The sequence below is a fragment of the Tamandua tetradactyla genome, chromosome 21 (assembly GCF_023851605.1).
Source record: "Tamandua tetradactyla isolate mTamTet1 chromosome 21, mTamTet1.pri, whole genome shotgun sequence".
NCBI lineage: Eukaryota > Metazoa > Chordata > Mammalia > Pilosa > Myrmecophagidae > Tamandua > Tamandua tetradactyla.
Window position 1 is genome coordinate 5865986 of NC_135347.1, and position 14860 is coordinate 5880845.

General features: G+C 40.6%; 1 protein-coding gene across 5 annotated transcripts in view; it reads right to left on the reverse strand.

The window, feature by feature from the left end:
* SNCAIP (synuclein alpha interacting protein) overlaps positions 1-14860 on the reverse strand; it is a 145494-nt gene that overhangs the window by 49147 nt on the left and 81487 nt on the right. For all 5 annotated transcript variants that reach the window (XM_077138829.1, XM_077138828.1, XM_077138830.1 and 2 more), the window contains exon 3: positions 13152-13224. In XM_077138829.1, the coding sequence (XP_076994944.1) occupies positions 13152-13224 (73 nt within the window). The remainder of the gene's footprint in view (positions 1-13151; positions 13225-14860) is intronic.

Below are 14860 nucleotides of genomic sequence, written 5' to 3' on the forward strand. Positions count from 1 at the left end.
TGACCAAAGCCTCTTGAGTGGATTAAGTCTTGTATTCACTCCAGAACCATTTACCAGGTTTTCGTTCTTTCTTCCTCCCCCCACCCCGTGTCTTGAACTATAGAGATAAATATACATCAAGGGATAGTGAAAAGGTTCATTAAGCAGAGAAGTGCAAGGGAGAGGAGACAGAAAGGGAAGGGCTGTAAGCAAGCCTGGAGGGGCTGTTGACTGCAGGGACATACGTACCCGTTTTAACTGAAGGTGGCGATGTTTCACAGTTTTAATCTACTGTTAGGGACAAAGGCAGCAATTTACAACTCCTCTGCAAGGAACAGATGCAGCAGGCAGGTTCTGTGTGTGTGTGTGTCTGTGTTTTAACTTTACTTCTAACTACGGCATTATGTGTCCATATCAGCAAATGAGCTTTAGACACCAAGCAAAAGAGAGGAAAAGGTTATGCCTTTAGGGTAAAAAAAAGTATTCAAACGTCCCCTCCTAATTTTTGTGCAACGTTAGGTCAATTCTGTTATCCAGGAAAACACCCTGTGCATCTGCAAAAGCCGGCAGTACTTTGAGAGGGATATGCTTTCGGTCTGAAGGGGAGAGAGATGGGAGAAGAACTTGCATTGGCCTGTAGCCGGCTCTTCTTTTTGGCAGGCCACAGGTCTGCCTATTCCAGCTTCTGCCTCATTCAGAGCTCGCAGTTACAGGCTGGAGAGCGAAAGGGCAGGTGCAGCTGTAACAAAGCAAAGTGGGAGGAAAGCAGACAGTGGCTCTTCCCAGGACAGATGAAGAGCAGAGCTACTGGGTGTCTGTCTTCAGGAGCAGTTCAACATAAACTTCACCCAGGCACTACAATAAACAATGATAAAACATTTTCTAAGCAGAAATTCCTGAAAACGGTATTTCTAAACTGGAATCTTAAAATTTCCTCCACCGAACCCTTGTTAAAATTGCCAACACAGTATGTCTGTGAAAGGCTTTGTACATTTCTGAGTATGAAGCAAGAATATGATTTCATCAGAAGTGTCCACAGGAACTTTGGAGGATAGATAGGCAGTTCTTATCTATTCTCACTAGAATTCTCACCCGGGGACTTTTAAGCGATGTGTAGAAAATTACATAGCATGCCGACTGCTCAACCAAGTCCAAGGTTCTCTGACTCCAACTTTCTTTCCATAACACTACAGGACTGCTTTATCAAAGTTAAAATTATCCCCCAAACACACAATTCACATTTTCTCTATTTGAGTCACATGTAGGCAATGGAATCCCAGAAACCAGCCGCAAAACTTTGTCATATTCATTTCATATTAATTTTAACCTAAATCCCAAACTGTGCTCCCTCTGTTGAGATCTCAGGAACCACGTACTACGAAGTATTTGTGAGGAGCAAAGTTAGAAAAATGGCTTTTAATAGTAACTTTCCTTAAAAAGAGTGGAGTGGAAGAACTTTCCTATCCCCTTTATTTTTAGTGGCATTAGCCTAGATTAACTTTAGAGCTATCTTGTAATAGAATCTGTTGCTTCCAGCTGCCGATTTCTTCAAATGGTTAAATGCGGCAATCTCTTTTTCATATTAGAAAGAGATGCAGGAATTTAATAAAGCCTGCTATCATGGGACACCAGAAAATAAAAGCAACTATACAGATGAATAAAAATGATGAAATACATTATTTCAAGGAAATAAGCAGAGCGGTGGAATAGAGAACAGCTGAAGGGACCTATCAAGGAAGACAGCTTGAGAGCACCTTATCATGGAGGTGACAATTAGGTCTAGAATTAGGAAATGAGAAGACAATTATGTGAGGATCTGGGAGAAAATACAAGAGAAATGCTAATTTAGGAAGATTTGGGTAATAGGAAGTATATGCAAATAGAAAAAATGCGAATTGTGTGTTTGGGGAATAATTTTAACTTTGATAAAGCAGTCCTGTAGTGTTATGGAAAGAAAGTTGGAGTCAGAGAACCTCTTAAAGCAAGAGAGAATTTGGCAGGTTCCAAAGACGCTAGAGCAGAGTGAGCCAGGGAGAAAAGACGGAAGGTAAAGTTGGAGGAAGGAGTGTGAGTTGTCTGAGACCAGCTCACCTGAGGGTCTTACTGGCCACCACTAAAAGCTTGGTTTTCATTTAACTGAAACGGAGGGTTTTCACAGAGGAGTGAGAGGATCTGCTTTATGTTTAAAAATAGATCCCAATGCCTACTCTGTGTGATAGATAATTACTGGGACAGGGCAAGGGTTTGCTGGGGGGCACTCAGGAGACTCTCAATCTAAATGGAACACATACGTGGCCTTGGCCAGATGGTGGCTGTTGAGATGGAGAGAAGTGGACAGATATGGATATACTTTGAAAATAGAATACTCTAAACCTGGTGAACAAACAATGTGGGGTATGAGGAAGAGGGAGGTTTTGGGTTTCAACAGCTAAGTGGATGCTGGTGCCATTTACTGAGGGGTAGTCTGAGGAAGACCTTGATAGATATGGGGGTTCAGTAATTCCTCTCCAGAATTCTGTGAGATAGCTAATGAAGACATCAAATAGGGAGCTGGAGAGCTGAGGAGAGTAGCAGCAGCATGTAGAGGGCATTTTGAAGCCACGAGAATGGATGGGGTATCAACTTAGAGACACGCAGAGATTGAGAGCGGAGAGGTTCCTTTTATTAATCCCACTTGAATACTTGAAGGTCAAGCAGAGGAGGCATTAGCAAAGGAGGCTAGAGATGTCAGAGTGTTAAGAGAAAATCGAGAACAGAGGTGGTAGCACAAAGCAAGAAGGGACTGTTTCCAGAAAGGTGTGTTGAACAGTCTCAAAAAATGTGAAGAGGTTATGAACAGTAAGACTCTTGAAGAGCCAATGGATCTGCCAACATGGAAGTCATAGTGACTTTACCAGGAGAGGTGGAAGCCAGATTGGATAAGCTGAAGGGCCAACAGGGAGGAGAGAATTGGAGATTGGATTTTCATAGCTCTTTAAAGAAGCCTGGCTCTAACCAGGGGCAGAGAAACAGGATAGGAGCTGGTAGAGAGGGGATGTTTGTTTTTGAAGATGTGAGATAACTAGAGAATGTTTTTATGACGAGGGTATGACTTCATAGAAAGGAAGAGATGCAGGTGAAAGAGGAGACAAGGATAAGGGTGTCAAACCAAAATGAAGAGAAGCAAAGTACCAGCTGGCCCACATATAATTTATGATACAAAACACAGAACAGCAAGGTTTTCTTTCACCTCTTCACCCATTCACTCATTCAGTCATCCATCCATACCTCAGATATACATTTGGCACCTCCCACATGCAGGGTCAGTGCCAGGCACTGAAGATAACATAATAAACAAAATCACTCAAATGAGTCCTTAGGCTACTAGAGAGAACAGTCATGGAACGAATATCATTATTAATATATTTTTAACTGTGATATTTAAAGAGGAAGAAAAGTATAAGGTGCTAGGATATAATATGAAGTGCAAGATACTGATATATCCTAGGGCTGCACTGTCCATTACAGGAGTCACAAGCCATGTGTGGCTACTGAGCTAGTGCTCTATGTGGAAATGATAAAATCTTTGACTTCTTGGGTTAAATAAAATATATTATTAAATTAACATCAGCTATTTGTTTATATATATTTTAAAAATGTGGCTACTAGAAAAAATTTTAATTACATATATGCCTCACACTATATTTCTACTGGACAGTGTTAGGCTAGGGAGTGAGATAAAGTTTAGGGCCCAAAGGAGGTGACCTTGGAGGAGAAAAGGAAGTACTTCCCATGTGTAAGATCTTCAGATGTGAGGGGACACTGCACACTTGAAGAACTGAAGGAGGTTCCTTGATGTGACCGAAAGGCACTGAGCAGGGGAGAGTGGCATGACAGGAAGCTTGTTAATTCAGGAAGAGCTCAGTCCAGGACTTGAAGGAATAGAGTTTCCCACTGTTTATCTTGAGAACAATGGGAAAGCATGGTCTGGTTTTGAGCCCTGGTTGATATGATCAGATTGGCATGTTTGGAAAGATCACTGTGCTGCAGGATGGAAAACACATTAGCATCTCAGACACCGAGGTCAGTGTTTTTCTCTAACTTGAAAATGTGCATAAATAAATCCCTGGGGATCTTGTCGAAATGCAGATTCTGACTCAAGTGGCCTGAGAGTCTGCATTTCTAACAAATTCCCAGTTGGTGCCGATGAGGCTGGACCACACTTTGAGATGGCAAGGGTCTAAGCTATCAGCCTCCAGGGATGGGACTTGACTCTAGATCTCCCTGAAGACCCTTCAACTATGAGATTCTAGCACTCTGTTTCTATTGCTAAGGGGCCATAAAAAAGTTATGACCAAGAAAATGGGGGGTTTGGTTTTTCACCTTTAATTTTTCATTACTTAGGTTTCTTTAATGACTTTTTTTTAAAAGTAATTAATTAATTAATTTTTTTTACATGGGCAGGTACCAGGAATCAAACCCGGGTCCTCGGGCATGGCAGGCAAGCATTCTTACCTGCTGAGCCACCGTGGCCCGCCCAGTTTTGTTTTGTTTTTGAGGGCAAAGGAGACACGTGAAAAAGATCGGTCATTTTAAAGGAGAAGATAAGAGCCCATTTAAGATTGGGAGACAAAAAGGAAAAGAACCTGCTGTCAGCAAAAAGTGGGGTGCTGTCAGAGGTGATATGAAGCTCCAACACCGAAATGAACCTCTTCCTAGCTTCCAAACGCACTCTTACTTTTGCCATGGATTGGGTAGATGAGGCAAAGAAAACCCCTTTTCCCTTATCTCAGCACCCAGATTTTTGAGAGAAGCAAGTCTCTCCAAGGCCACACAAGGTGGAAGGCACTTGGGTTCTCTGTCACTTTTTCTTTGTGCCTGTGCTTCAGTTCTTTCCTTCTCTGTCCAAATTATGCTTATCTCCGTCGTTCAACTGTTTCTCCCTTCCCTCCTTACAGCAGTTTTCCTTGAACTCATTTCTACTGAAAAGGAGATTTTTCTATCAGTGTTGAGGGTGGGAGATACGCTTCTTAGAGCCCAGTAAAAATAAACCAAAACATGGGAGGAGAGGCTGAAGTAAGGGGGGGAGGGAAGCAGCAGATTAAATTGTCCTCATCTTATGATTACAACTAAACAAGAAAATATGCCTTGGGGAAAGAAATACGGTAATTTTGTTTGGGTGGCAGAGTTAACTGTAGTTTTCACTTTTTTTTTTTTTTTTACAATGGATCATATTACCTGTGTAATTAAAATGATAATTTTGTTCAAATAATTGTTTCCTTTATTTGACTGACATTCTCTTCTAGATATTTTCACTGTAGTTAAAAAAGATTCTTATCATTGATGTTAGGTTCCTTGCTGAATCAGGTTGAAATGTTCATTTTTTTGGTTGAGATCTTAGAAAATGTGTTTCTCTAATCTTTGGAGTCCAGTTTATATGACATCATGTGAAATGGATTAATCAGCAGGCTCTTTGGTTTAAACTGTCATACCAACCTTCTTCATGCTTTTGGCATTTAACCTTAATAAAAATTGAAAACAGAGGTTTCTATATTTAGAATATCCGCTATGTCACAACAGTGTCTACAGGATAAATTTCATGACGACTTATTATTTTTGGTGCTGGCTGAAATCCTTAAAAATTTTAGAATGCTATATATTTTATTTTCATAGGTTCAGGGTTTGTCACATAATTTGCATGCACAAGGTCTAAAAATATGGTGATATGCATTTCTTTTTAGGTATATATTCAAAATGACCTTTCCCAGCCACCAAGTTAAAAATATATGGGGTTTTCCTTCACCCATTGCATACGAGTAATATTTTACATATTTAGGTATTCAAATTCTTCTAGAATCTATTTCCAAACACATCACAGGGTCATATAATACTGTTATATAACTGAATTTTCTGACCTCAATGCATCTAAGTTCTCAGACGCAAAGCTGCATTAATATTTATCTGTCTTCTTTCATAGGAAAATTATACAATGAGCTTAGCAGATACGTAGTTCAAAAGAATCCCAAAACATTTAAGGGGCTGTGAATTAAAACAAATGTGCATTTGAATGTCCAATTAACTTTAAAAAGCTCAAAATCAATGAAATTGAATATGATTTGATTTGAATGCCGTATGCCTACAAAATTTATTTTTAGACCACGTTTGGAGAAAACCATAGAGAAGAGTTAACACCCACTGGCTTGTGCTGTTCTCTTTTTCCTATATGAGTATCAGGATTAAGCAGAGAATCCGTGCAAGCTTTTCATAAACAACCTCCTTTTTCAGGTGCAAATATTTCACACATAACTTCCTTTTTTCTAGTTATTGTCCCATACAACTAGCCACACATGGCTTCTTGGAATAAAGTTACTCCTAGTTGGTTCAATTTTCATAGGGGCTTTAGAAACAGAAGAGCTGGTTTCAAATCCACTTGTTGGTTCCAGAACGTGGGCACATTATTCACCCTCTCTGAGCCTCAGAGACCTTATCCATATGGCCCTCCCTCAGAGAATTAATTTGAGAATAAATAAGCTATTAAGGAGGGGAGGTGTCAAAATGGTGGTATGGTGAACATATTTAAGGAAAAAATTGGAAACCTCAATGTCACCTGTGCCCCAGGCTCAGGTCAAGTTTGTTCTTAGGGTTTGAGCTCCCAGTTTTTCAACTCCCTCCCACTGACACTATATTTGTAATGTGCCAGGGCCTTTACACTCCCTTCTTTTCAAAAAGTCTTTTCTCCCCCAAATTTTAAACCCATTCTTATTGCAGGGCAAATGACCAAGAACAAAAAGTCTTTTCTCCCCCAAATTTTAAACCCATTCTTATTGCAGGGCAAATGACCAAGAACAATTTAATAAACTATTCCTGGGCGATGCAACAGTGGCTCAGTGGCAGAATTCTCACCTGCCATGCTGGAGACCTGGGTTTGATTCCCAGAGGCTGCCCATGCCAAAAAGAAAATAATAAATAAAAAAAGATACCATTCCGGTCAGGGGGAAATTTTAGATTTCAATGGGGATTAAAGCCTCGGCTAAAGGAAAAGGGAGACATTTGTGTATCAGCAAGCTAGCGAAAGCCCTGCCAGCAGTCTGCCTTTGCCATTTTCGGAGCCAGGAGCTGTCCCAGGATACAGAATGGTGATGACCCCTGGGCTGTGTGTCTCAAGGAGTGACTTCCACAGAAGCAAGGCCCATTTTACACTCCTGCTCTTCTCCAAACTCTTGGAAACCAGGCAGAAAGAAAAGGTGAAAGTCTTGTCTATGGGGCCATGCGACGGTGGCGCAGTGGCAGAATTCTCATCTGCCATACCAGAGACCCAGATTCAATTCCCGACGCCTGCCCATGCCAAAAGAAAAAAAAAATCTTCTCTTTGTAGCCCACCACTTCCTTTGGGGAGGTAGGATGAGTATGTGGTAAACACTGGGGGCTGTTCCATGGGGCTGATAATAGTGCATTCCAGAAGAGAGCCAGAAGGAGTAGGATGCCCTCAAAACAGGGAAATTTTAACCTGGAACAGAGAAGACCAAGAACGACTGGTACCTCCAAACACTGAGAGGCACTCTTACTGAGGAGGGACTGTACTGCTTCTCTACGGCTCCAAAGGACAAACCAGGATCCACGAATGGAAATTTGAGGGGTGCTGATTTTGGCTGAAGAAAAAAAAAAACAATGCACTTTTCTGAATAGATTGCCTCATTGAGAGAGTGAGTTCTCTGTTACTGAGGTGATCAAGAATGGGCTGGTCAACCCATGGCAGGGATCACCCTCAGAGATCTCATGGGCTTTGAACTACGTGATACCTATTTTCCTTTTTAAGAACTCAGTGTTTACAAAGAATGGTCAAAACCTTCACCTGTAAACAGATCTAGAGAATAGCTGACAAAATAAAAACGTCACAGAGAACACCAATGCCCAGAGACCATTTATCCCCATTCATAGACTATCCACATTTTACCCATTCTTGCCTTATTATTTGCATTTTCTCACCTGTTCTCCCTCTCTCACTAGATTTTTATGGTCCTTCTCTTCCTGAGAGTTGTGATTCTACATGCTGAAGCTTCTTCTTTTCAGAAGAAGAATTTATCTTCTTTAGATAAATTGCAATACTGCAATACCATGTCACTGCATTTAGCATAAAATCTGAACTCTATACCAGGACCAATGGGAACCTGTGGAAACCGGCCCTGCCCTCCTCCGTGAGTGCATTTCCCACCTTTCCTCTCTCGGCTCACTATGCTGCAGCTACACTGGTTTTCTTCTTCTTCCTCATACACGCTAAGTTCATTCCTGGCTCAGGAGCTTTCACTTGCTTGCCCCTCTGTGTCACACTTTCCCCCTGGTATCCGTATGGCTGGGTCCTTCTAACATCCCCCGACCCCCCACAGTCCCTCCAACTCCCGCAAGTTCCTCTATCACATTACCACATTTCACCACTTATCACTATGTGCAATGATCTCATTTACTTATCTGCTTGCTTGTGTTTTGTCTGTTACCCCACTAGAATTAAAGCTCCACGACAGCAGGGCCTACTGTGTCTATTCTGTACCATGCCCAATTCCTGAAACAGAGAACACTCAACAAATATTTGTTGGATAAGCAAATAAAAGTATCCGGGGGCGCCAAGAGGTGGCGTACAATGGAGGCGTAAGGAGGTGTGGAATTCAGTTAGTTCTCTAGGGCAGCTAATAAATAGCCAGGAACTGTCTGGAATAACTGTTTGGGGGCCAAACATATATCGTATACCAGTCTGGAATGGGTGGAAGCGCTGAGGCCCCAGCACAGAACTAAATGGAAAAGTTTAGGTATGAGGTTGCCATATGTTTCTGCAACCCTATTATACTTGGAAGAACTGAAGGCAGGGACACAAATGGACATTTGCACACTGATGTTTATGGCAGCATTATTTATGATTTGCAATGGATGGAGGTGGCTTGAGGTACATCAGTTGAAGAATGGAAGGGTGAACTGTGGCGTCTACATACAAGAGACTGAGAGGTTGCAAGAAGGAATGAAGTTGTGAGGCATGCAATTAGGTGAGTGAAACTTGAGGACAACACGTTGACTGAAATAAGCCAGAAACAAAAAGAAAAATATTGTATGGCCTCACGAACTATAATGAGCAAACTCTGAGAACTGAACTTGAGTGCATAGGTTATCAGGGGATAGAATGTGGGCAGAGTTTGGGCAATCAATGGTTAAGGAGTAAAGAATGTTCAATAAGCCTTATTGTAAAGATTCCTAGATTGTAAGCTTTCACAGTAGTAACATCTATTCCTGAGTTTTATCTGTTATTTCTAAATTGTATAACCTGGAGGTTCCCTGGAACTTTGGGCATCTGTGTGACACATGAAACTAAGAGTTAGAGTTCTGCAGCTCTGAAAGTCAGTATTACCCCATACAGCAACTGTTTAAAAAGCTGAAAGAGATCGGATTTTAATTAGAGATATGAATGAAGCTGATCTGGTTAGAACTAAAGTAGATCAGAATACAGAGTAAAGGAGGATATTGACTGTTTTTTAAAACTTCACCTTCTGTGTGAGACCCAAGGAAGAGATTTTTATTTGGTACAAAATTTATATTCTTGTAGTACACTTATCTAATTTAACCTGTACGGTCAATTCATTGAACACCATAATTACATGGAACCTTGAATAGGGAGTGACATCTTGCTATTTTGTACAGGTTAATGTAATACCCCAATACATCCCAGAATAATTTGGGTACAAAATAAAAAAGTATTTGCAAAGTTCCCTTGAGTGACTAGGGGAAATGTGGAACTATTAAATTTCCCTATCTGGGGAATTCCTGATATCCTCTCAAGCATTAGGGACTCCCAACTTAATAAGCCAAGTCCTCAATCTTGGGGCTTCTCCTTAGGAAACTTATTCCTGCAAGGGAGAAGCTAAGCCTACATATAATTATGTCTATGAGTCACCCCCTGAGAACCTCTTTAGTTGCTCATATGTGGTTTCTCTCTTTAAGCCAACTCTGAAAATAAACTCACCACCCTCACCTCTACATGGGACATGACTCCCAGGAGTATAAATCTCCCTGGCAATGTGGAACATAACCCCCAGAGATGAGCTTGGCCCTGGCATTACAGGATTGAGAAAGCCTTCTTGACCAAAAAGGGGAAAAGAAATGAAAACTAAAATTTCAGTGGCTAAGAGATTTCAAATAGAGAAAAGAGGTCATTCTGATGCATTATATGGACATTCCTTTCTAGTTTATAGTGTATTAGAATAGCTAGAAGGAAATACCTGAAACTGTTGAACTGTAATCCAGTAGCCTTGATTCTTGATGATGATTGTATAAGTATATAGCTTTTACCGTATGACCATGTCATTGTGAAAACCTTGTGACTGACATTCCCTTTATCCAGTGTATAAGCAGATGAATAAGAAAATAAAGACAAAAAATAAATAAATAAAAGGTGGGGATAAGGGGCATGGGGGAGAGGGAAAGAACCAATGGGCCTAGGACATCTGGTCAAAGACTTGCTAATATAATGAAGGAAGTTAACATTTGACAATCTACACAAACCTGAAAGTACTAAACATTTTCTAGAAGTAATGCAAAATGCCTTTATTTGGCAGGGTATATTCTAAGTGCCAGAGGTGTGGGGAAAAGTTTCTCCTGAGGGTGTCCCATCCAAAATGAGATGTGGAATTTTCTCTGTAGCCATCTGTTGGAAAAGATTACCATAAAGACGGAAATTTGCCAGCATCTCTGGAGCAAACCCCTCCTAGGTGGCTGGTGCAAGAAAGGAAGGGGGTTTTATTTCTACTCCTAGATACCTGTGGGACTGATTGAGAATACCTCAGTTCTTTTGGGAACTGGCTCTGAAAACTTCACCATATTGAGATTTCTTTCCAAAGTGTCCATAGTAAGCCTATAGCAAGAATGTAGAGAGGTGGTTTTATTTTTCCCATGTATTCCTTATTCTAGAATCATCTTCGCTTTCTCAGAAAGAAGTTGACCAGACTCTAAATGGTCGATTAAATTAGCGGTCTATGTGCCATTCTTTACATAAAGGCTGAGTCTTTCCCTCATACATCCATTTCCTGTCAGGTCTAACTACTGCTGATTACCTTGAGTATTGCCTATTTGCTTTACGTGAAGTTTAACAGGGTCTGAACTTGAAACTTGCTTCCTCTTCAACCACAGAAGAAATGCCTAAAATCACCTTTGTGGAAGGGGCTAGAAGTGACCTGGAGAAAACTGAGTGAACCAGTAAGCAGGAAACACTATTTTTTAAAAGCTTCTGGTTATTCACTTACTTCATAAGCAAGGGTAGCTATTTAACAAAGAAAATAAATTCACTTCATTATCAGTAAAGGAAATGCTGATTTGAAGCAGTTTAAAAGGATAATATCCTAAAATTAGATTATTGCCGTAAGTCCAGCTACCTGAGAGGCAGTGTACGTAATGGCTAAGATTTTGTCTGACTTTGGAGGCAGACTTCCTGGGTTTTAAATTCCAACTCTAATTTGCTGTGAATACAGGTTACGATATTTAACTGCTCTGTTTGTACGTCAGTTTGCTCATCTATGATACGAAGATCCTAATAGTAAGTAGCACACAGGGAATTGAGGATTAATAGGGTCAAAGTATTTAAAGTGCTTAAAACAGTACTTCATATATTAAGCCTACTGAAATGTTTGCTATTATTATTTCTTCTCTCTCACTCCCCACTTCCACTTAAAGAAAAAAGACAACCTCATCTTTGCAAAGTGCTTTCAGATACATCACCTAATTGTAATCCTCACAGCAATCTGGTGACATGGCAGAGCAGGTTGTTCCCTTATTTTACAGATAATTAGTCATGGGCTCAAAGTTGCTTGGCTGATAAAAGGCTGGACCCTAACTGGTGCCCAGGTCCTTTGACTCTGACCCTGGTGGCCTCTTTGCTGAGTGCTGTGTGGCCAACTTTAAGCCAACTCTGCAAATAAACTCACTACCCTCCTTTGAACTTTGAAACAGGCGATGACTTTTAAAGATATGACACATCTGTAGGAGCCTCACAGCCAAAAGCCTCTGTTAAACCCTATAGAAACTAGAGTGTTTTTCAAATAAAATATGGAAAAAAGCTTGAAGGGAAATTAAAACTTTGATTTGAACGATTCCTAACACTGAAGTATTAATTCCTTTCACTCATCAGAAGACGGAGATAAACAAACTTAGAAGACTAATTATTTTTCCCATCTCATCTAAGCAAAATGTCAAGAGAAAACAAACAGTCCAGGGGAAAAGTAAATCTGTTTTGTGAAAGTTTTTTTTTACATTTAGAGAGATCTAGAAGTCTAGTGATTGTATACGTAAGGCACATCTATTTATTTTTAAATATGATACAAATAATCTGAGGATTATCTTAAGCCTTCCATCACCCATGGTTCTCAGGATTCTAGTTACTATGTGAGCAGGTCAGCTTTGGCCAGGTTAATGGTGATGCTTTAAACTCTTTACTTGGAAAAAATAATAAACATCATTTCATAGATTAATACCATGGTATCACTCCCATCAATATCCTTTTTTTAGTTTTGCCAGCCACAGAGAGAAAAGCAGAGAGGCTTAATTTGATTTACAGAGGGAAAAACAACCCCGAATTTACTTTTTTGTGTCAGAGAAGGGGTGGGGAGTGGGCAAGGAGAAAAGGTCAACCAGCTGGTTTTCATCTAGATGCCATGATTCTCTGTTTAGTTTACACTATTAAATGCTGAAGCTTTGCTTTAATCTTAACTGTTACAGTATGCCTTATTACAGATTCTATCATGTCACATCCCTGATAGAGTTTCAGACTTTGGCAAAGCAACATCCTCCAAGCTGGCCCTTGCCATATGGGTGGTAAATGCAGCCAACATTTTTTCATTGGCGCCTGCATCATTATGTTTTGTCACCAATGGTTTCTCGGGTTTTCAGTAAATTGCTGCATATACTCTGGTTTGGAGTTGCCGAGATGCTCTCCTACAGTTATTTGTATACACCCGAGTCCTCATTAGGACCTCCTAGTCCTGCTATCCTTTGGCAGATTAACATCTGTTTGTTGGGGGCGGTTCTGGGGATGGGTGGGTGAGTGGAAAAGCCACAAAGGAAAAAAGAAAACAGCAGGAACAACCAGTGCCAGGACAAAGAGCTTCCAGGAGTCCTCATACTCTAAATCAGGACAAGGAGGAGAGGTAAGGAGCGAAACCTACCTGATCTGTCTTCGTTTTGCGAATCACGTCTTCGACACAGTTCTGGGATGCTCTTGAGGGATGTGACTGAGTACTGAATGGGAAGCCGGAGGAGAAAGGGTGCAAAACGATCATTTAGAATGAGATTATTACATTCACTCCCATTGTGCAGATAATCAAAGCACAAGCTGTAACACATGAATGCAGCATCCAGAAATCCTAACTTTTGGTTAAATGGATTTCTCGGTGATCAGACAGCATTACAAACTACCCACAAGAATCTAAGGAGAGGCAGATTAAAAAGAGGGCTTGGGTAGCCTTTCTTTAATAAGCAAGGTGGGCTGTGGCCAGTAGACATTCTACTTGCTATCCCTTCTCCTACGTGTGGAAGATGGAAGAATTGTCTGGCCTTGAGAAATTCCATCATAATATTTGCATTCAGAATCCTAAGTCATTCTTTGTTTAAAAAGCCTAATGGAGGAGTATCCAGCTTCTTGCAATATCCAGGGGTGGTCGAGAGATGTTCTGTGCCTATGCTGATTGGACTACACAAAAGTCTCCAATGTAGCCAACTGCCACCCATCTACAATCTTTATGGGAAACACCACGGTAATGTTGTAAGAAGCTGTATGAACACGGTTCAGATTGAAAGTTCATCTGTTTCACCTCGAGATTAGTCTGAAATGAAAGAAACGACCTTCTATGCTCAGGCTCAGCACCAACTTACAGGCCAGCTATCCGGATAACAAATTATGACATTGGGGGCATAAAATCAGAAAAGCTAAAACAAAGGTAAAATCAATAGCTGTGATTTGTGGGGACCTATGGTTGACTTTCTTTAGGGAAGAGTTTAAAAAAGTAGGATGGGCTCTTTCTTTAATCAAAGGTCAAATCAGGGACTATCTTCAATCACAGTCATGCTTTAATTCATAAAATACACCTTGCTAAAAATAGTTTTTCCTAAGACCAAAGCTCTTACGTAAATGAATACATGTTTGAATTACTTCACTGTTACATCATTGGGGGGGGGATTTGAGAAAAAAAACAATCTAAAAGAGAAAATGATTGGGGAAACTCATTAGGATTATTCTAGCATTACAAGTGAGGGATGTGTAATTAGGACACATTTTTCAGTGAGAAGGGTACTTTAGTTGTCTTGATGTTGATAGATGAAGGCAAGCACCTACATGAAGACCCATCAGCACTTCCCACAGATATCAGATCAGCAAAGCAGAGGGAGATGTCGTTGCAGCTACTGTCAGTTTGCCAATTGCATGTCACAAACAAATTAAATTTCAAGTACTTCCAAGTGAAAAATGAAATCTCAAATGACCAATTAGAGAAATTACTCTTACCTGTCTGATGCAATAGCATCTTGTTTCTGTGGAAAATTCCTCAGAGACTACAGGTGTGTTAGCAGTTCCACTCGTATACTCAGAGGGAGGGATGCTGCTAAAACCAAAAATGGTTTCTTTCCCTTATGCTCTGTTCCTTGGGAGCCAGAGGTAACACAGGCACAGAAGACATTTTCCCTGTTAATAAGGTACCTATGTTTCTGGCCAAATGCAAGCTCTCTAAGGAATCCTTGTAGCTTCTTGAAACCAGCTGGTACAGGTTAAATGATTACACAGTCTGTAATTCAATTAAAATTGGCTCTTTGGTTTTCAGTTGCCATATGCCCCCATGAAGCACCCTGCAGAAAGTTTCACAACACTCCCTCTCTCTCTCTC